At 48.9% G+C, this 22463-nt stretch overlaps 1 protein-coding gene and 1 pseudogene across 2 annotated transcripts; both read right to left on the reverse strand.

Annotated features, from left to right (window-relative positions):
• Positions 1–3639, reverse strand: part of LOC8064089 — a 19363-nt pseudogene extending 15724 nt beyond the window's left edge.
• Positions 9593–19247, reverse strand: LOC8064090 (DNA repair protein RAD51 homolog B). 2 transcript variants are annotated; one of them, XM_021446448.1, is made up of 9 exons: positions 19058–19247; positions 18131–18275; positions 17926–18036; positions 17726–17817; positions 17422–17516; positions 17230–17343; positions 16335–16494; positions 10254–10375; positions 9593–10180 (listed from the first exon to the last, which is right to left on the reverse strand). In XM_021446448.1, the coding sequence occupies exons 1-9, from the start codon at positions 19151–19153 to the stop codon at positions 10057–10059; spliced, it is 1059 nt and encodes a 352-aa protein (XP_021302123.1). In that variant the 5' UTR covers positions 19154–19247; the 3' UTR covers positions 9593–10056. The 2 variants fall into 2 exon arrangements, with proteins under 2 accessions (XP_021302123.1, XP_002443207.1); XM_002443162.2 differs by having other exon boundaries at positions 16335–16464; positions 19058–19244.

A 22463-nucleotide genomic window follows, 5' to 3' on the forward strand; every position in this document is an offset into this window, starting at 1 on the left:
AGAGCGCGAGAAAGCTCGTGAAGAATGGATGCAGGCAGAGATTCAAAGGCAAGTGCAAGCAGCACTTAGTCAAATGACGAAAGGGCAAGGTACATCACAGCCTGAGGTCAATGTTAGCCCCCCAGGCCAGTTGAAAAGCAGCTGCGCATCCACGGAAGTACCAACCATTCAGGATGACACGAAGCTACACTTTCCCGTGGATGATGTCACAGAGGCTTTTACTACCTGTGAGCTGCATGTACCAGATGGGAATGCCACCAAAAAGGTGGCTATCGCTGTTGTCAACCCTATCGACCGAACGGGCACTCCAAGAATCCATAATCGACCAGTACCTGGTGGATATGCTAGCGTCTCGGTTGATAGGGTTGAGAAAGGTTGTGGCAATGTGCCACTAGACATAGAAGGGGGAGACGGAGAGAAGACCTTAGGTGAAGCTGAGAAGACATTTATTTGTTGGCGCAAGCGCTTCATAATTATTCCTCAGCATAGGTTTGTGTGTGATTTTACTTCTTATATTATTTATTATGTATTGAAATTTAAAAAAAGTTTACTCACAAAACTTGTAATTGTTTTCTTTGCAGGGACTCCTCCAACCTAAGTCCAGTTCTCTCCCCAGCGCATCATAGTGCTGCGGGCGGTGACAATGCTGGATCTCCTCCAACACCTGCGGCGGCCACACCGACCCCGCCACCGCCTCCACCACGGTCTCCACCTCCTCCACCGAGGTCTCCAACTCCTCCACCGCGTTCTCCAACTCCTCCACCGCGTTCTCCAACGCCAAAAAGATCGGCCCCACCCCCTCCACCGCCTGCACCGCCCTCTCCAAAGAGTGCACGGTCGGTCCCCTCGCCTCCAAAGCGAGGTAGTAAGAAGTGGTCCGTCCAAGAAGGACCGAAGTCATCGGTCCCACCTCCAAAGAAGGCTGCCTCAGCAAAGAGAGCTAAGACGCCAGAAAAATTACCTTACGAAAAGAGTGAAGAGGAGGTAATTGCTACATCTAAAGCTGAGGTCCAACAATTTTTTGATAAAATAAAGGAGGAAAGGAAAAAACGGCTTAACCCAGAAAAGCCGTACTTTTATGTGAAGCCATCGGAACTGAGGCAGAAGGTGGCGGACCATCAAAAGAAGCAACGCGAAGCTCAGAAAAAGCCAGCACTTTCGGACTATGAGCGGTCTCTGGTCAAGTCTTCACAGCCTACTAAGAAGAGAGTAGGAAAGGGGGTCCCACAGCTCGGAGAAGTATCAAAACCGGTGCCCCCTTTGATTGTGCCAAATCAATACGGCTCAAATGAAGACTTGATGCCAAAGAAATCCTTAGCGTTGTCTGAGCTAGACTCGCTTGAGAGTTACTTTGGACAGAGCGGTTTAAATATAGAAGAAATTACCGCCATTCTTGGATGTCATACATTTGAAAAAGCCGAGGTAGTTGATCAATGGAGGGCAAGATATGAACCGGGCAGGAGTCTATTCGACCCTAAGCGTTTACACGAGCTCGGCACACAAATGTTTGCAATAAACAAATGGTGCATTGAGGCGTCTAAAAGGGGAGAGAATTGGATTTCTGTTCGTATTAGACAACATCACTACTTCCGTGGAGATGACCTCATATACGTGCAGTTCGAAGAATTGCACCAATTATGCCACCTCGACGCTCTTGACAAATCTCTTGTCAGCTGCTTTTGTCTGTAAGTATTTTTCCTTTTTATTATACTTCTAACTTCTTTAATTACATGTATATAATCCTTACACACTTAGGATTTGTATGTATATATGCAGGCACCAAATGAGAGAGCTCAGAATGAGAAATGACAATAGTATTGGGTTCGTTGACCCTTATATTGTTTTCAAGGCTCCGCAGGCAGTGTGTACAGCAGATTATGAGACAGAAATCTGCACCAATCTTATGAGGTTCTTTGTAAACCAAAAAGAAAAACAAAAAATACTCTTCCCCTTCAACTTCGAGTGAGTTATATAGTTATTAAGTGCATGCATATTTTATTTTACATTATAGGACTGACCCTATATATGTGTGTGTAAACAGCTTTCACTGGATACTCATGGTCATTGAAATTCCCAAGAACCGATTGATAATCTTTGACTCAATGAGAAAACCACAAGAAAATTATCAACAAATGGTAAACATTATTCAAAGGTACGTAATGTCGATCTCAGCTACAAAAATATCATAATATGACTCTGTAATTATTAGTTCACGATCCACAATGGCTGTGTATAGGGTTTGGGAAAGATTCATTGACCGTGAACATCTCAGTGGATGTAAAGCGCCGCTTAACATAATACATCCACAAGTAAGTTCTACTAGCTAACAAACTTTCGCTAACTTTTAGCCTTCTTATTGTCGTGGTTATGAATATTTTTATATATATATACATCGTACAGTGGTGTTTAAGACAAGAAGGAGGGAACAATCTATGTGCATATTACGTGTGCAAATTCATGATGGCACAAGTCAATCAAACACCCACAGAGACGCTCAGAGTACGTTACATGTCTCTTTTCATTATCTCCTGAATTATATTGAATAACTTAGATAACTAATACCTTTTTTATTTATTTCAAATTAAAGACGGAATGGCTGAGGGAAAAGGTCCTACAACAAGACCGAATCAAAGCTATCCAAGAGACGATAGCAGGATTTCTCCGCGACCAAGTGATCAATCCAAACGGCGAGTTTCACTTCAACGGCAACGAAACTCTTATACCAAACAACGATGATCATTTGTATCGTTTGTAGACATTGGGAGAACAAACTCTATGTATATATGTGTTACGAATTTTGTACATATAAAACTATATATATATAAAGCTTTTTACATATCTATTTAATTTTTGATGTGGTCTATTCATTTTATTATAGGCAAAGCTTAACTATTAAGCTTAGCCTATAATTTTCATTTATATATGCTTAATATGCGTGTAATATAAATATATTATTGTATCAGCAAAACATGTATTGAAAAACCTATTATTATATATTATATATAAACAATAAACAGAACCGAAGAAGTGAACTAAAAAAAAGAAAAAGAAACCCTTTAACACCGGTTGGCCGAACCGGGACTAAAGGGTGGGCCTTTAGTCCCGGAAGGGCAGCACCGGCTCGGGAACCGGGGCAACAGGCCCTTCCCGACCGGTGCTAATGCCCGATCATGCAGCAGTGTAGGAAAGAGCTTTATTACATCAAAGCCAAGCTTCTTGTAGTGCCCCTTCTTCTTCGCTTCACGACGGAGTGCCTCATACTTGAACTCATCGAAGACGTCATTCGCCTGGTAGGCCACCTTCCGAAGCGCCTGAAGCCAAGCTTTGGCCCCTTCTCTGTGGGCTGCCGCCTGCTCCTCGGCGTCAGCAATGACATCCATGATGGCCGGCACCTTGCGTTTGAGGGTCTCATGCTGCTCCTCCATGCCGTCCATGACGTTGTACTGGTCCAAGAGGTAGCTGGAGGCCTTGTCCTTCACCATGGACACCAGTGGCCCGACCACCATGGTGGCCATCAGCTCGGCCATCAGAGTGCCTACAACTCTGAACACTACACACGCGCTGGCTGGCAGGATGCAGGAAAACACGGTTGCAGTTGCAGGGTGGAAGAGGAGGAATGGGCTCGCAAACTTGTTTTGAGCAAAATGGGAACAAACAAATGCGAGTAGTAGTAACCTTTTCTTTTTTAAAAATAAAGACCGACTGGTCCCGCTTTTTATACAAAGCAAAGGTTTGCTGGGATTACCAGCTTTACAAGCAAAAAGAGTGCCGTAGTAATGCGAGTAGTAGTAACCTTTTCTTAATCAACGAATCTGCTTTATGCCTTGCCTCCCCTCCCCGGCTTGCTTTGGTATTGGATCATTATTATTACTAGCAAAATATGCTCGTGCGTTGCAACGAGATATACAATTTACTGATTGGTCACATAGAAGACTTATTGTTTAAAGATTTATACAATAGTCATATTATATGTTCTAATATGTCTTGGGATCAAATTATCTACTACTTAGATATGTACTGTTTTAGCTTGATCACCTATGAAATGCCTAGGTTTTAGGCATCTGACGTAACAACTTACTCAAAACCTTCTCAATTTTTTACCATAGCCTAACGTGCTATAACATGGCACCACAACAAGTTTCATGAATTTCAGACTTCATATGAATTTTATATAATTTTAAACATTTTTCTGGCAAGTTCATTGTCACGTTAGGTGAACACGATGCGTGAAATTTGATGTGATTTTGTGTCTATGGACTCAACGTACACCAAATACCATGAATAACATTTTTTCAAGCACTAAATTGTATTATTCCATGCACCTGCATTTCAAATTTAAAATATTCAAAAAAAATTCAACAAAAATAAATTGAGGAAATATATAAAAAAGTTCAAAATTTCACCAAAATTTTAACATTTACTTTTAAATACTGTAGAACGTCTAAAACATAGGAAAAAAACAATTCTTTAAGTATCAACCTTGGCCCTTGGCAAACTGTCTCTTTGCCAAGGGCCGGTCCTAAATCACACTCGGCAAAGACTGAGGCCTTGTTTAGTTCGCAAAAATTTTGGTTTTTGGCTACTGTAGCATTTTCGTTTTTATTTGATAAATATTGTCCAATCACGGAGTAACTAGGCTTAAAAGATTCATCTCACAAATTACAGATAAACTGTACAATTAGTTTTATTTTCGTCTATATCTAATACTCCATGCATGCGTCCAAAGATTCGATGTGACGGAAAATTTTGAAAATTTTTGAGAACTAAACAAAGCCTGAATTAAAACAAAACTAACTACAAAGGCGGGCACCAGCCACGCACGCACTCACCCAGCAGGCAGCACGCACGCACTCTACCGCACGCTGCACGCACCCAGGCACAAACGCACGCCACTCTACAGCACGCACGCTGCACGCACAGGATGCGTCACCGCCGCAATTAAGCACAGACGCTCGCCCCCGCTGCCGCAGAAGCTCTGCAGCCGTTCGCCGGAACCAAAAGCCTCCAGATCCGCTCGTCTATAAGGGGGTGATTGGTTGCCCCAACGGGATGGTGCAAAGGCCTATCCGGCTCCATTTGATGCACTCGGCCCGTGTTTGGTTGCTCGTCTCGTATTATTTGCCTGTATCATTCTTTCGTTCCTTTCCACCCCTCCATCCTGGCTCCCTCCGTCTCCTCGAGGCGAGCTTCCCTCATGAGCCAGGACGGCACGGCGCGGCGTTGGAACCCTGGGCGCGCGCGGGAAGGCTTGGCGGGAGACGAATCCATCAGGGGCGCGCACGATTCTGGAGTTAGGGTTACCGCCTCCATTTCTCCAGTCCCCTCATGCCTCCATTCCTCCGGTGACCTCTGCTTCCTACTCCCGGCCGGTTTCTCACCGGCATCTCCCTCCGGCAACAGTTCTCCGTTGCCTCGGCTGGTATACCTCGCCTTACCCCTCTTCCTCTTTCTCTGATTTCGTCGTCTGTGATTCTGCCTAGGGTTCGTGTTCTTCTTGCTCGTACCCATAGATCTATGAGTTCATGGTGCAAACCACTTGTTCCTGGCTCAGATCTATTTGTTTTACTATGATTCTGCTATGGATTTAACTAAGCACAGTGCATGGGTCGATGATTATTACTATTTCCTGCTAGATTAGGCAGTGGAGGAGCACCTGTTGGTGTGGCAGCCCTGTCTGTCTATGTGCCGATGTGGGGATTCTGTGATGTGGACAGATCCACCTTGGAGGTGGATGTCCTGGGACCTGCTGTGGATTTGGTTATATTTGCTCATGGGTTTTGTTCATGATGGAGGTAATGGTTGGGTTCTTGCTTGGCCTATGATGCAACTACTTCTAATCTGAGGTGGCTCTTTTTGTTACCCTGTTTTTGATCCTTTGTCAATGCAACCGAATGGTCAATGCCATTCTGGATGGCTGACAGTGGAATTTTGTGAAGTCATTGCTATTTGTGCCATCAATGATGAAATTAGTATGAGAAACAACCATATTTCTGAGGCCAATGTTTGATTTGCCAATTCGAATTCAATTTTGCTCACTCTTATTTGGTCTCTTTCATATTTGCCTATGATGAAATACTTGTGATGAAGATGTCTTGTTTGAATGTGATGTGGTGGTAAGCACACCAAACCAATACCTGGGTGCTCACACCACTAGTCATATGCGCGTATCAAACACATCAAACTGTATTAGTTTGTTCACCTAAAGGATCCGTCCAGGCAACCAATCACACTCGCAACCATCAAATATCACTAGGTCTTTGTGAACCAAACACGAGACCCTCCACGGTTTCAGCGTGCCTGAAACCGGCCTGGACTACCCCTCCATCCTGGCCCAAATCGGTTTGGGCAACCAATCACCCCCTAAGCTCCTCGCTGGCCTCCGCCACTAATTTGGCATCCTCACTCTCCCCAGCCTGCTGGCAGCGGCGTCGGCGCCCCTTGGACCATCACTGTCCGAGGCATCCTCGCTCTCCCCAGCCTGCCGGCAGCGGCGTCGGCGCCCCCTGGACCATCGCTCTCCGACGGCGACCTCCTCGAGCTCGACGTGCTCTGGCCGGCCACGCCGTCGTCCGTGGTAGGGCTCAGCCTCCTCACCACGCTCCCGGGGGTCGGGGGGCCGTCCAATCCGCCGCGCGCCCCGTCGCGGAGACCGCCGCGGGATCCTGTTCCACGATGGCGGCGAGGTCGGCGCCGGTGTGGATACCGTCCGATTGGCAGCCTCCAGATCCGCGCCTCTGTAAGCTCCTCGCCGGCCTCCGCCACGATTTGGCATCCTCGCTCTCCCCATCCTACCGGCGGCAGCGCCCCTTGGACCATCGTTGTCCCACCCACCCCTACCCGTCCCGACCCACGCTGTGGCCTCTGCGGGCGCCGACGACGACCTCCTCAAGCTCGACGTGCTCTGGCCAGCCACGCCGTCGTCCGCGGTGGGGCTCAGCCTCCTCGCCGCGCTCCCAGGGGTTAGGGGCTCCGCTCAATCCGCCGCGCGCCCCGTCCCATAGGCTGATATGCATCAATTTGATGTTGATTTAGGTTTCCTTTTGCGATATGCCTAGCTGCTTGAGATTTTATTGTTTTCCGGATCGATGAAAGAGATCTGACTAAAACTCTTTCGGTGAACAGATTCAAGGATATGTGTTCGGTGTTGGTTTTTACCGCCTTACCAGACGAGAACGAGCGAGACAGAGGCCTTGTTTAGTTCTAACCCAAAAACCAAAAAGTTTTCAAGTCTCTGTCATATCAAATTTTGCAGCACATGCATGAAGCATTAAATATAGACAAAAACAAAAACTAATTACACAGTTTGTCTGTAAATCACGAGACGAATCTTTTGACCCTAGTTAGTCCATAATTAGATAATATTTGCCACAAACAAACGAAAATGCTACAGTAGTGAAATCCAAAAAAATTTCGCATCTAAACAAGGCCCGATATAGATAGATAGGCCAGACGAAAACCTGGACAGATGAAAAACACGGCTGAAATTTTACCTCTTTAGTATTAGGTATAGATTAGTATTAGGTATAGATTATTAACCCTCTTCTTTCAAGGTAGGCTTAGCCACTTAGGATTTGTTTAGATTTATTTTTATTTGGACACTGTAGCATTTTCGTTTTTATTTAACAAACATTGTTCAATTATGAAGTAACTAGGCTTAAAAGATTCGTCTTGTGATTTACAGGCAAACTGTGCAATTAGTTTTGTTTTTATCTATATATAATGCTCCATGCATATATGTCATAAGATTCGGTGTGACGGGGAACTTTGAAAATTTTTTTGGTTTTTGAAGTGAACTAAACAAGGCCTTAGGAAGAAGAAGAACGCACCTGGCTGGCAGCTACTTTGAGTAAATAAAAGAAGAGAGAATCAAGGATGTGCCCCTCACAATGGGTCCAATATAATCGCATGTCAGTGAGGGGAATAGCAGGTTGGCACTGAAGCTGCTGCAGGTTTCTTGGACCCCCGAGGTTTAAATTAGTGGAGCACCAGGGGTCGTGGTGCCGTGCTCGTCGTCAGTGACAAAGTAACTGATATGAACACTCCCACGTGCAAAATCGAGAGACCAGTCTGCTCGCTTTCTCTGAATCATATCCTTCGATTCTTGCAACACACAGAAGCTTTGAGTCTGAGCTTTGAAGCTAGCTAGGCGGACACTCAACAAGGAGATGCTGCATGCATGAAAGCTTTGCACGAAGATGATGGCAGGTGAGCTGCAACTGTGCAATGATCGGAAGCTGAATCCCCGGTGCGTGCGTGGCTACCAGTGCACTCTAGTCCTCTTTCCTGACTAGAATAAAACGTCTCAGTTTCAAGTTTGAACTCCTGATCTCAAGCCTCTAAAATTTGATCAAGCCTCTCTTGACCCAGTTGTAACTTGGATGCCCTCAACTCTATGAGCTTGGAGATGGCTAGTGCACTAGCACTAATTAAATCCCAGTGGAGCCAACTAGGTAGCTGTCACAGGTTTGTGAACACACACAGCTTGGCGGCTCCGTTCCCGTTGTGATATCAGACTACATCCAGTTCAACAGCCTATTCGAGCAAAGCAAGATAGTGCACCCCACTGTCACTTTTTTCTAGGAAGCAGAAGTCTAGCATTAGAATTTTCAACAACTAGCAGGCTATACAGATTAAGAAATTCTTGATACGAGGTGACAAGACATCATATTGCAGCTTTGGATGCTTCAAAGCATATCAAATTATAATGCTAAATAACTAAATCATGGAAATCAATTTTTCAGAACCTTGCATTCCTATGTGCATCTGGCCTATTGACAGATCCGAACAGTTCAATGCAAGGCAAAACAATGCACCATTTCAGATTACAAAGAGCTGACACCAGAGGTACATACTTGAAGAAATTATAATTTGTTGCATCTACATGGCAATTAGAGCAGAAAATCTTCATTCGCTCATCAACCAAGAAACAATAGAACTAACCAACCGTGAGCAATTGCAACATCGTTTGGAGCTCAAGCCTGTAATCATGTGTTTCACCTGGACTTGCTTCTGTGCAGCTCATAACACTTCTGCGGCTAAGCTCGTTCCATCATTGCCATTGATGTCAGCGTCGTCAGCAGCAGCACTATGCAAACAAATTGGTCTGTCCTCGCCATATTCTAGAAGCTTACAGAATATCTGATCTTTTATCTAATGTTGTAGAGCTCTAAAAAATATTATCAACTACAAATATGTAAAACATATTGAGAGCTACAACTTTAGTGTAGATTACGTCAGAATTCAGGTTGTTTGAAAAATTGAAAAAAAATCAAAATCAAAATTAGAGAACTTGAAACAAACATTTGGGCCTCTAACAACCTCAGGTAAAAAAGTTATCAACTACAAAGTTGTAGATCATACTGGAAACTACAATTTTGGTAGAGACTATGTCAACATCCGAGGTCTTTTGAAAAAATAAAAAAAATGAATTTTAAGATCTGGTAGCTTAAAACGAATATTTTTCACCACTGTACTTTTATATTGTAGCTCCAGAGTTCCGATAAATGTAGCACGAATGGTAATGCATGGTAGAATGATTACAGAATTACTCCACAGAACTGGGACTCTGATGATCAATACCATCAGCTCTATGCAAGGAGATAATACTTTTGCTAATTGCGGACAGTTAAACAGTACCTTATCCTGAAAACCTAATTTACATAAGTTAAGAACCGAATAAGCCAATGTTGGTAGTCAACTGTTTCTGATTTCTGGTTCAGAGCAGTACAACAAAACAAAATCAACTAATTGGCATCAAGGCAAGTAAGTACATTGAAAAAGAACATGGATGCATGCAGCATGATGAGTTGCTAAATTGTGACTGATTGTCTGTACATATCATTTGGGACACACTAAGGATATGCACTTTACAACAAGGACAACTTTGGATGGTACCTGAGACAACAGGATGACAATGCCAGTCCAATGGATTTGCATTCCCATTCTGGAAGCCTGTACTGGCATTTTGATTGTACAAGGGACCAACATGAATCCAGCAGACCAGAGATTCATTCAAGTGGGCAAGTTATGCTGTGGGCTACAGATGCAGAGATGCTTTCAATCCTTGACATCAGTGACACCCTCAGATGATATTTGAAACCTTGCTTCAGCTTCAGCCAGACAGGGAGAGCTGACTACTTTACAGATCCGCTCCTCCCTTCTTCCCTTGCGAAGAAAGAGCCTGATACAAAACGCGACAATGAGTAACTGAACAAAAATAAAATGGAGATGTTATGTTACTTGGTGTAGCTCACCTAGTTGTGGAAGCATGAGCCATGATGTTTCCTCCAATGGGCTTGATCTGTGGCCCAGCAAACACTGCAGCACCATCCACTTGAGCCACTACTTGGTTCGTTATTACCACTGCTACTCCAAACTAGAGACAGCCAAAAAAGGACCCAAAACAATAAAAATACTATGTGCACCAAATAGGCATGAGACTCAATATGTTGTTGATATACTTGGTTAACTAACCAAACAACTTGCAGCAGAATCAATAGTTGTCCGATAATTTGGTAGCAATAATGTTTGCATGACGACCAAATGTATGTATTGCAATATATCTAACATTTCATAATTCATCATGAGTGATCAAAGGACAAGCTGATTACTGCTAAACTTCTGTTTTTCCATAACTGGGCTAACCCTAGAGGGTTAGGAATATAGTGTCATACACATGGGCCTCATGGGCCTAGCCTCATGGGCCTATACTCTAACAACCCCCCGCAGTCTGAACTACCGTCGCAGCGGAGTTTACAGACTGGACACGAAAGAAAAGAAGTACAACACACGAGCCCCCCCACAGACACAACTAGCCACTGGTGATGTTGAGGCTGGTGCGGAACTCGGTGAAGGTCGAGGACGGGAGACCCTTGGTGAAGATGTCGGCGAACTGGGAGGTGGTCGGGACGTGAAGGACCCGAACATCGCCGACAGCGACCCAGTCCCGGACGAAGTGTAGGTCGATCTCCACGTGCTTGGTCCTCTGGTGTTGGACCGGGTTGGTGGAGAGCTACACCGCACTGACGTTGTCGCAGTAGACCAGTGCGCTCCGGGAGAGAGGACTGTGGAGCTCGGCGAGGAGCTGACGGAGCCACGAAGCCTCAGCCACGCCGTTGGCGACAGCGCGGTACTCCGCCTCGACACTGGAGCGGGAGACGACTGGCTGGCGCTTGGACGACCAAGACACCAGGTTGCCGCCTAAGAAGACGGCGTAGCCGGAGGTGGAGCGGCGGGTGTCCGGACACCCGGCCCAGTCGGCGTCAGTGTCGACGACGAGCTCGGTGGAAGGCGACCGTCGGTGAAGGAGGAGACCGAAGTCGACGGTGCCGCGGAGGTAGCGTAGGATCCGCTTGAGAGCGGTGAGGTGTGGCTCCCGAGGATCATGCATATGAAGACAGATATGCTGAACTGCATAGGTGATATCCGGGCGGGTGAAGGTGAGGTACTGAAGTGCCCCGGCAAGACTCCGATATGCAGTAGGATCTTTAACAGGTGTACCCTCAGCCTCCGAGATCTTGCCCTGTGTGTCAACTGGAGAGTGGAGCAGGGCTTGCAGTCAGTCATCCCAGCTCTCTCCAGGATATCAAGAGTGTACTGCCGCTGGTGAAGGAGTAATCCAGCAGGGTGAGGCTCAACAGTGACCCCGAGGAAGTGATGTAGTGCACCCAGATCCTTCATAGCAAACTCCTGCTGAAGAGAGGCGATGATCCGCCGAAGGAGTGACTCACTGGAGGCTGTGAGGACAATGTCATCAACATAGAGCAGCAGATATGCAGTCTCAGTCCCATGGTGAAAGATGAACAGAGATGTATCTGACTTGGCCTCCACAAACCCCAGAGTCTGTAGAAAAGTAGCAAATCGATGGTTCCACGCTCGGGGGGCCTGCTTGAGGTCGTAGAGAGACTTGTTGAGCCGACACACCATGTCGGGACGAGAAGAGTCAACAAACCCCGCCGGCTGACTGCAGTAGACTGTCTCAGTCAGAACGCCATGTAGGAAGGCATTCTTGACGTCCAGCTGATGCACGGGCCACCCGCGCGTGAGAGCAAGCGAAAGCACCGTGCGGACGGTGGCCGGCTTGACCACCGGGCTGAAGGTCTCGTCGTAGTCGACACCGGGCCGCTGAGTGAAGCCCCGGAGAACCCAGCGAGCCTTGTACCGCTCAAGGGTCCCGTCAGCCCGGCGCTTGTGGGTCCAGATCCACTTGCCGGTGACGATGTTGGAGCCCGGGGGACGAGGGACGAGATCCCAAGTCTGGTTGGCGAGGAGGGCCGCGTACTCCTCTTCCATCGCTCGGCGCCAGTGAGGGTCCAGCAAGGCCTCGCGGACGGAAGAGGGTACCGGTGAGACCTGCGAGTCCCCGGGCATCGCCGCAAGAGCCCGGGGCTGCAGGGTCCCAGCCGCGTGTCGCGTCACCATCGGGTGAACATGACGCGGGTGTTGGTGAAGGAGCGGAGGGTGGTACACCGGCGTCGCGGCCCGAGAAGCTGGGTGTCTCGGCGGTGGGGTTGGTGTCGCCGACGGGGAAGACGTCGCCGGTGGCGCAGGTGACCCCGGCGAGGTGGGGGCCACCGGCGCCGCCGGAGGCAGCGGCGCCAGCCGGGCACGTCGCTGGTAGACGCGCACCGGCTGGGCGAAACGTGCTGGTGGGGCTGGAGTCGGAGACGCCGACCCGGGACCCACGTCGGGTGCACGTCGCTGGTAGACACGCACCGGCTGGGCGAAGCATGCCGGTGGGGCCGGTGTCGAAGGTGCCGACCCGGGACCCGCGTCAGGCGCAGGGGCCGGGCCGGAAGGTGACCCCTCGGGACCCGGCCCCGAGGTGTCACGGGCGACAGGCGACGTAGCAGTACCTGCAGGAAACACCGTCAAAGGTGGCTCGACCACCGGGTCAGTAGGAAACACAGAGGAGAGGTCAAGCTCCGAGGTGGAAGCAGGAGTGGTAGTGGTGGAAAAGGGAAAGATCGACTCATCGAACACCACATGGCGAGATATGAGGACTCGACGAGAGGTAAGGTCGTAGCATCGGTACCCCTTGTGATCCGGGGAGTACCCAAGGAAGACACAGAGAGTCGAACGGGGAGCCAGCTTGTGAGGAGCGGTGGCTGTGGTGTTCGGGTAACACGCACACCCAAAGACTCGAAGGTGATCATAGCGAGGAGGGGTACCAAAGAGAGCGTGGTGTGGGGTGGGTGCTGGACAAGCAGCGGAAGGAAGGCGGTTAAGGAGATAAGTGGAGGTGTGCAAGCTCTCGGCCCAGAAGCGAGCAGAAAGAGAGGCCTGAAGCAGGAGAGTGCGCAGGGTGTCGTTGGTGGTGCGAATCATGCGCTCAGCCTTGCCGTTTTGAGAGGAGGTATATGGGCAAGACATGCGCAACTGGACACCGTGAGAGAGAAAGAAGGCGCGGGAGGCGGAGTTGTCGAACTCCCGACCATTGTCACACTGGACAGCCTTGACAGTGAGGCCGAACTGTGTGGACACCCAAGCGAAAAAGTGGACAAGCGCGGGAAAAGCATCAGACTTTGCACGTAAAGGAAAAGTCCAGGAATAATGAGAATAATCATCCACCACCACAAGATAGTACTTGTATCCAGAAATACTGATGACAGGAGAGGTCCATAAGTCACAATGTACAAGGTCAAAAATGCGGGCCGCATGAGAAGAAGAACTAGAAAAAGGAAGACGAACATGACGGCCCAGTTGGCACGCATGACACAAATGCTCATCGTGAGCCCGAGTACATCGAATATCGGAACTACGACTAAGCTGCATCAAAGCATCACGTCCAGGATGGCCGAGACGCCGGTGCCAAGTAGTGGAGGTAGCGGTGGTGAAGGCAGCTGACAAAACTGGCGAAGGAGGCGAGACAGATGCCGGAAAACGAAGAGTGTAAAGGGGCCCCGTGCTATCACATCGGAGCAGAGGACGCCGGGAAGCCAAATCCTTCACAGTAAGACCAGAAGAGTCAAACTCCACAGAACAAGAATTGTCAGCTGTAAAACGACGAATTGAAAGAAGGTTGTGAACCATAGAAGGAGCAACAAGAACATCAGGAAGACAAAAGGAACCATGGGGGCCGGCGGCACCCACAGAGGTGACAGGAAGACAAGACCCATTAGCGACCATAATGGACGAAGGGAGAGAAGGAGAAGGAGGGTGAACAGAAGAAAGTATACCGGGGTTAGGAGTGGTGTGGTAAGTAGCCCCAAAGTCGGCGACCCACTCCGGCCCAACTGGAGGAGTCAGGGCCATGGTGCTGAAAGAGTGCGCCAAGGCCGCCTGGTCCCAGCCGGCAGTCCCGGTGGGTGCCGTCCACGGGGTCACAGAGGGAAACCCCGCGGAAGCACCAGCGAGCATGGCCGCCGGCGGGCGAGGCTCTCCACCGGGAGCCTAGAACGGCCACATGGAGATGCGCCCTGACCATGGGTTGTGGAAGGATGGCCAGGGTGCACCTCGTGGGCCCGGCGGCGTCGTGGTGCCCCCGCGACCTCCTCCACGTCCCCCGCCACGGCGTCGGCGGCCGCCACGGCCCCCCCCCCACCCCCGCTCGGCCCAGGGGGAAGAGGACCAAGGAGTGACGACTGTGGTGACGGAGTAGGACAGGGCGGAGGAGTGGCAGCGAGAGCAGTCGAGGAGGACGAGGACCCCGAGGCGGAGGTGGACCCAGGCTGCAGACCCTGAGTGAGCTCCTCCATGACAAGGTCGTCACGGACCTGCAGGAAGGTGGGGAAGGGCCGCTGCCGGGTGATCCACGTCCGGAGGTAGGAGTAGCGGTCACTGAGCCCGTGGAGAACGTTGAGGACCAAGATGCGGTCCTCCACGGGCCAGCCGAGGTCGCCGAGAGAGTTCGCCATGCCCTTCATCTAGCGGCAGTACTCGCTGACGGAGAGGTCGCCCTGGACGAAGGTCCGGAAGCTCGCGTCGAGCCGCAGAGCCCGGGCTTCGGCGTTGCCCAGGAACTGGCCCTCGAGCGCCAGCCAGGCCCCGCGAGCGCTCGGGGTGTTGCGGACGTGGTCGTGGAGGTCCAGGGAGATCGTCCCCAGAATCCAAGAGAGGACGATGCTGTCGAGGCGTAGCCACGAGGGGGTCGGGACCGCCCCCGCGGTGTCGAGGAGGACGTGGTCGTCGAGGGCGTAGCGGCGGAGGGTGAGGAGGACCAAGTCCCTCCAGCGAGCGTAGGAGGGCGACTCGGGCTCGAGGACGACCGGGACAAGGAGGCGGATGTTCTGGACACCCCCAGCCTGGTAGTGGAGCTGCACCACGTGGGGATCGGCCGGATCATGCCAGACGACCGCAGCCGATCCCGAGGACGTGGTCCCGACGTCAGGTGAGGCCGGAAGGCCAAGGAACTGCTCGGCCTCGGTGATCTGGCGGGCCAAGGCGTCGGCCGCGTCGCGCTCGCGCTCCCAAGCGAGTGCGGCCGCCCGCACGCGTTCCCGTCCTTCCGCAGCCGCAGCGCGAGCAGTGACGAGAGCGGCGAGTAGGGTGGAGTCCGGACGATGGATCACTGGCGGCGGAGGTGGTGCAGGGAAGGGAGGGAAGGTTGGCGCGCCTCCCGCACCTGCAGCCGCGCTCGGGCCAGCGGTCAGCCTCCTGGACAGGGCGCCCGCAGTTGTGAGCAGCGTTCCGGGCAGAGCAGTCCCGTCCAGGGGCATGCCAAGGCCAGCAGCAATGGCAGCAGCTGCTCCCCGGGCGTAGGCGGCTGTTGTCGTGGCGTCTGACAAGCCCAGGGAGTCCGTGAGGTGGCCATGAAGACCGGCGACCTGGGCAGGCGCGGCTGCGACGGCCTCTGCATCCACGGCCGCCGGATCGGCGCGGTCCGCAGCTCCCGCGGCCGCATTCGCCCCGCGCGCGGCAGCCTGTGCACGCGCCGCGGCCTCTGCGCGCGCCGCGGCTTCCGTAGCGCCCGCCCCCCGCCGCGTGCGCCTCTGCGCGCCCCGCGACCTCTGGAGCGCCCGCCCCCGCCAGCCCCGCGCGCGCCGCTAGAGCAGCAGCCGCGCCGGCGGCCAGGGCAGCAGAGTCGCCGGAAACGGGCCTGGGCGACGGGTGACCCGCGATTTGCGCCCAGGAGGAGGTTGGGAGAGGAGGGAACTGATTGAAGTAGAAGGGAGGAGGAGGAGGAGGCCGGCCGGCCATGGCCGCCGGCGGCGCGCCGGCCAGAGGTGGGCGGCGGCTGGGGTGGGCAGGGACAGGGTGGGAAGGAAACCCTAAGCTGATACCATGCTAAACTTCTGTTTTTCCATAACTGGGCTAACCCTAGAGGGTTAGGAATATAGTGTCATACACATGGGCCTCATGGGCCTAGCCTCATGGGCCTATACTCTAACAATTACCTCATCTGCTAACTTCTGAAGGCTCCTAAGAAACTTAGCCAGATGCATCTGCCTTGCTGATAGCTCCCCTCTACCAGAGAAATCAGTTCTGTATAGGGCTGTAGCACTATCCACAACCATAAGAGCAAACCTGCAGACATAGAGCTCCACTTCAAAGACACTGGCATGGGAAACATGATAAACCAAGATTATGAGCATATGCTTGGTAAAAGAAAATGGACTTCGAATTTTCGAGATTGTGAAATAACAAAGCCATTAACAATTCAGGATCGGAGTGTCTTTATGACAAGATGTAGAAACCTGATACATGCCTTGTTACTTGCTACATCAGCATTATCAAACAAAAATGCTTTCGCATTGGGCTACTTGAGTAGGATCCTCCTATCTAAAGCAAATGTAACAAATCTGTTCTGTAAGAGATCTGTTTGAATAGCACATAGGTCTTCTCTAATGCAACATTAATGTACCTATGTCATATCCTAATCATGAGAGGCTAAAAGGCTTTAGTAAGAAAAAGAGCATCTGATACTCTATTAAAATTACCAGCAAAGCACAGATGATGCATGTACATGAACATATCATGGACGGCCAGACTCCAATGTGTTCCTGAATGTAATGCAGTTTGGGGATCACAGCTTAGTATCCTTTGCTTTTTCCCATGGGGATCATAACTGAAATTTCTTTAATTGTTGATAGCCACTTACTGAACATCTGTTCCTACTTTATTATTACAGCACCTTCCAAACGCCCAAGTGAAACTAGGAGGCAAGTGGAGTTATATACTTCCTTAAATTTCAGGTACTATGATTTTAGCAATTTTCTCCTTTTCTAACTGATATATTCTATAACTCACTAGTCCAGATAGAAGCTAACTACAACAAATGGACGAACTCACCTGGTTTCTACCATCATGGAAGCTGCTTCTAGCAAAAGTCTTGATTGATGATCAGTGTTATATGCTCTAGCATAAGCCACATTCTCTAGTACATCAGCACCATTCAAGCCAAACCTGAAATGCAGAAGAATCTTGTTTGACAGTTCAAGAATAACAGTAGTAACTAAGTAATAATTTGGAGTTTCATATCACCTATCTGCTATCTGGAGAAGTCTTTCAGGCCTGAATGTACCCTCTGCATCAATATACAAAGCCTTTCCTTCACCACCACCTTGGTCCAATGGGAGCTGCACAAATCACCACCACATTTGTAAGCTCAAAAACAATCACATAAGAACTGGAAGGATATTTTCCATTCGCCAAACAGCTGGAAATATGTAAACAGTTCCAACATGCAAAGAAATAGATTATTTAAGTATGTCATTCTGGAAATCATGCTGGTACTGTTCGTGGCAATGTGGTATTATATCTTAGAATTAGTCTTTCAGTCCAATACCTGACATGTGACACAGAGAGTGTGGCACAACTGAGTCTTCCCGGAGCGAAATTCACCATAGATCTCTGTGATAGATCCTGTCTCTATTCCACCTGTTAAAGATTGAAAACATAAGTTGCATTGTTTTGCAATTATTCCTACACCACAATTATGACATTTAAAAGGAAGTTAAAGATCAATGATAGGCACCAATACATTACCGTCCAAAATTTGATCAAGCTCTCTAGATCCAGTTGTAAGCTGGATGATCTCAAGCCTCTGCGCATGAAGTTGGCTAGCACTAGTAAATCCGAGTGGAACCAACTTGGAAGCTGCCAGATGTTTATGAACATTATGATTTACGCGAAAATTTTATTTTCATACAAATAGAAGTGTGCTCTAAAACAGAAGCAAACAATTACTTGCCTGCTTCAATTATCTTGTCGACTTTGGCTTCACTAATCCCTTTAATTTGCAAAAGGTCTTTCCTCGGAGAGTATGCTACAGATTCCACTGTGCAGAGACCAGCATCTTTGAGTTTTTTCACATCAAGTGCAGCTATTCCAGATGCCTACACAGCAAATTTTACAGAACTTTAAGTGATGATTCAGCTCAACACCTGTCTTTTTCTTCACTAACAAGAAAAATCCCCAAATTGCCATTGAGAAAACACATTACATCCTGGTCAACAGTTTACTGAAGCCTGAACGAGTTCTGCAAAGAAAGGTGGTGGGCGTTGCTGATATGCTGTCTTAATACATATACTGAATTGTGATGCTAAATCAAAGAAAGCATATTTTGAATAATCTATGGATATCTTTTGCCTTTGTGCACTGCAAAGATAAATCTATTCTGGAGCACGTGTACATGATTTCTGCATTCAATTCCACAAGGAAAAATAATATCCTCAGCATGTCTGATCCCAAAGAACTGAACATGGCTCCACAAGTAAACCAGCAGAAATGCTCATGATGGATACACTACAAATAGACTGTGAGTCAGTTAACAAAACTAATTCAAGAACTCGAATTGGATACTCGCAGGCCAGGTTGAGAAGAGCCCCCAACAAAGTAGGAATGGGCGGCATGAGCGCGAAAATCATAGGGAGATTTTTCATCGCTAAACATTTCTGGAGTTTGGGAGGATAAAATAAATGTAGAAAACGGGGGCTGGGAGGCCCCCAAGAACACCCCTACGATATTCGCCCAAATTGGGATAAACCACCACGCCGGATGCCGCACCCCTTCCCAGCGGACCGAATCGTCGATCAAGCCCTCGAATTCGAGCGGTTCTTGGAGGGATTGGGCCACGAGCTGCGAGCAGGGGGAGATTGGAGCGCGGAGGGGGCCGGACCTGTAGCTGCTCGATGGGGAAGGGCCCGTGCTCCGGCGCCTCCTCCTCTGTCGGTGGCGCCGCTACCTTCTGGTGCGCCGCAGCCGTCGACGACATGGGCCCACTCGCAGCGACGGGCGGGGGCGAAGTGTGGTGCGCTGGCTGCTTTTGGGCTTGTTCAAACTTCCAAAGGGGCGGGGGCCTTCGTTGGAGGCAGCAAAAATTTATGCTGGGCTTCCTCCCGCTTCCTTCTTCAGCAAGACTGGACCGAAAATGAAGGTGGGTTGTACTTACACATGTCAGATCCGCCAGCTCGGATTGGATGAGTGGGCTTTCAACTTAAGTCTTGTTTAGATACACCCAAAAATCAAAAACTTAACAAGATTATCCGTCACATCGAATCTTGCGGCATATGCATAAAGTATTAAATATAGATAAAAAAATAGCTAATTGCACAGTTTACCTGTAAATCACGAGACGAATCTTTTAAACCTAGTTACTCTATATTGTCAAATAAAAACGAAAATGCTACAGTGTCAAAATACAAAAACTTTTTGTATGTAAACAAGGCCTTATAAGATAGGAATTTCTTTTAATGATAAATTAAGTCCCGTTATTTGCTTTGAAATACACCATCTATTTGATTTGGAATTTGCACTTTCTGGGCTTCCGCCTGAAAAAGCAGGAGCTGCAGTAGCTGCGGAATCTTTACTGCCATTGTCTCCACTCACATGCAATAAAGTTGAAACAAAAGGCTCTCACGCGCACACACATGAAATTCTTTGATTTTCATTTCAAGATTGGAAAGTAAGGGTCGGTCTTCCGTTAGCCCTTCGCCCTAAGCCTCGCTCTAATCAATAAGGCGAAGAAGACCTAAGAGGTTTAGTTTCCAAAAAAATTTGCAAAATTTTTTAGTTCTTCGTTACATCGAATCTTTACACGTATGCATAGAGTGAAAATTAATTACACAATTTGATTGGAATTGACGAGACGAATCTTTTAAGCCTAGTTAGTCCATGATTAGACAATATTTGTCAAATACAAACGAAAGTGCTACAATATTGATTTCCCAAAAATTTTTGGAACTAAACAGGTGTACACAGCAAGGCCTTGTTTTACGACTTGTTTATTCTAAAAAATTTTGTAAAATGGACACCGTAGCCTTTTCGTTTGTATTTGACAAATGTTGTCCAATTATGGACTAATTAGGCTCAGAAGATTCGTCTCGCAAAGTATAGACAAATTGTGCATTTAGTTATTATTTTTATCTATCTTTAATGCTTCATGCATCCGCCGCAAGATTTGATATGATAGGGCATCTGAAACTTTTTTGCAAATTTTTTTTGGAAACTAAGGCCTTGTTTACTTCCACCCAAAAAACCAAAATTTTTCAAGATTCCCCATCACATCGAATCTTTATACACATGCATGGAGCATTAAATATAAACGAAAATAAAAAAACTAATTACACAGTTTGGTCGGAATTGACGAGACGAATCTTTTGAGCCTAGTTAGTTCATGGTTAGACAATAATTACCACAAACAAACGAAAGTGCTTCAGTGTCACGAAATTTTTTACTTCGGGAACTATACAAGGCCTAAACAAGGTCTTAGTTCCAAAATTTTAAGCAAAATGAGCACGGTAGCAATTGTATTTAACAAATATTGTCCAATCATGAACTAACTAGGCTTAAAAGATTCATCTCGTAAATTATAGGCAAACTATGTAATTAGTCATTGTTTTTGTCTATATTTAATGTTTCATGCATATGCCGCAAGATTCGATGTGACGGAGAATCTAGAAATTTTTGCAAATTTTTTTGGGAACTAAACAAGGCCCAAAAGAAACTAAGGCATGTTTTGTTGCTCTCGGTAAAGTTTACCGTCCGTCACATCGAATGTTTGAACACATGCATAGAGTACTAAATGTAGGCTATTTACGAAGTTAAACATAGAGAGTAATTTGCAAGACGAATCTAAACGGGCCTTCTTTAGTTCCAGGCGAAATCCTAAAAGATTTCGGCCTTGGGCCACTTTTCCGGTTTTCGCATCTAAACGGGCTTAGGCCAAAATTTCAGATTTCGGGCCGCACTGTTGAGCCGAAATTACTGTGCTGACCAGCCCCTATAAAAACGCGGACCGGCCGCCTTTCTCCCTCTTGCGTCTCGGCTCAACCCTAGCCCTTCTCCCCTCCGCCGCCGCTCTCCCTCTCGCGTCCCGGCTCAAACCCTAGCCCTTCTCTCCTCATCTCGCCGCCGCCGCTCTCCCTCTCTTCCCCCGCCGTTTAGCCGCTCCATTAGCGCTTCCTGCAGCAGATCCACCGGCGGTAGGTGCAGATCCGACGCGTACGTGTGCAGATCCGGGGCTTCATGGACGGCTTCAACGACGACGGCTACCACGGCGATGCCTACAACGCCGACGACTTCTTCGGCCACGACAACACCTACGCCGGCACCTACGTCGAGGACCGCACCGCCCGCGACTTTCTCTCCGAAGCGCCGTCGTTTCGGGCACCTTCCTCCTCGCGCCAGCGCTCCGCTCCAACGCCAACCTCGACCCCAAGCCACCTTGGGTTCTCCAACCTCGACCTCAACGCCGGCGAAGGGTGGCCCAGCGTGGACGCATATGGCGACACATTCAGATCCGGTCCTGAAGAAGGCGGAGCCGACATCACCTCCGCTCCTCCGCCCGTTCGCGTGCCGGCCCCCAACACCGGTGCTCCACCTGTCTTCCGCGCGGGTCGCAGCGGGACAGCGGCAGTTCGAGGGCCCGGACGACGTCGTCTCGGGTCCATGGATCCAGAGCGCGCTGTTCCTATGGGTCCTCCAAGCGCCCCGCGTGCCCGAGCTGCAAGACAACGTCGCTTCCGGCAGTCGCCGCCGTCGGACACGTTGGAGGACAGCGACGACAACCCAAACCCTAGGATCCCGGTAACTCTCCATTATCCCTTTCTAAGCTTCTTTACATTTCTTTGATGATGCTCTATTACACACTTTCGTTGCACTTAGCTGTGGTCCAATGTCTTTCGTGTACTATGTGTTCTCGCTGTGCGATTGTTCTTTACACATGTCTATTTCAGCACGAAACTAGCAGGGCGAACTGGACTTCTGAAAACACACAGACTTTCTGTGATATTTATTGCATGCAATTAGATTTAGGCCAGTGTGTTAGGGGTAGCATGAGCAAATGGGGATGGAAGGATGTTGCTGAAAGGTACTACGCAGCAACAGGATTAGTTCATGACAATGAGCAATTCAGTAGTAGAGTCAGGCAGTTGAGGGCCATGTGGCATTTCATTAATGACCTGCGAACCAAATTCACGGGTCTCGGACGCAGAAATGATGGCTCCATTCTTGCACCAGATTCATGGTGGGAGGACAAGTGTGGGGTAAGTGCCTCTGCTCTTCCATTTACCTACAATCCATGC

Source organism: Sorghum bicolor, chromosome 8 (assembly GCF_000003195.3).
Source record: "Sorghum bicolor cultivar BTx623 chromosome 8, Sorghum_bicolor_NCBIv3, whole genome shotgun sequence".
In the NCBI taxonomy this organism is placed as follows: Eukaryota; Viridiplantae; Streptophyta; class Magnoliopsida; order Poales; family Poaceae; genus Sorghum; species Sorghum bicolor.

Bases quoted from the DNA above. Each gene is read 5' to 3' on its own strand.
- LOC8064090 (XM_021446448.1), bottom strand. From the start codon at position 19,153: ATGTCGTCGACGGCTGCGGCGCACCAGAAGGTAGCGGCGCCACCGACA. The intron at 16,495-17,229 runs GTGAGTTCGTCC...TTCCCATGCCAG, and splicing joins TCCATGATGGTAGAAACCAG to TGTCTTTGAAGTGGAGCTCT. The intron at 10,181-10,253 runs GTGAGCTACACC...GTTTTGTATCAG, and splicing joins GCTCATGCTTCCACAACTAG to GCTCTTTCTTCGCAAGGGAA.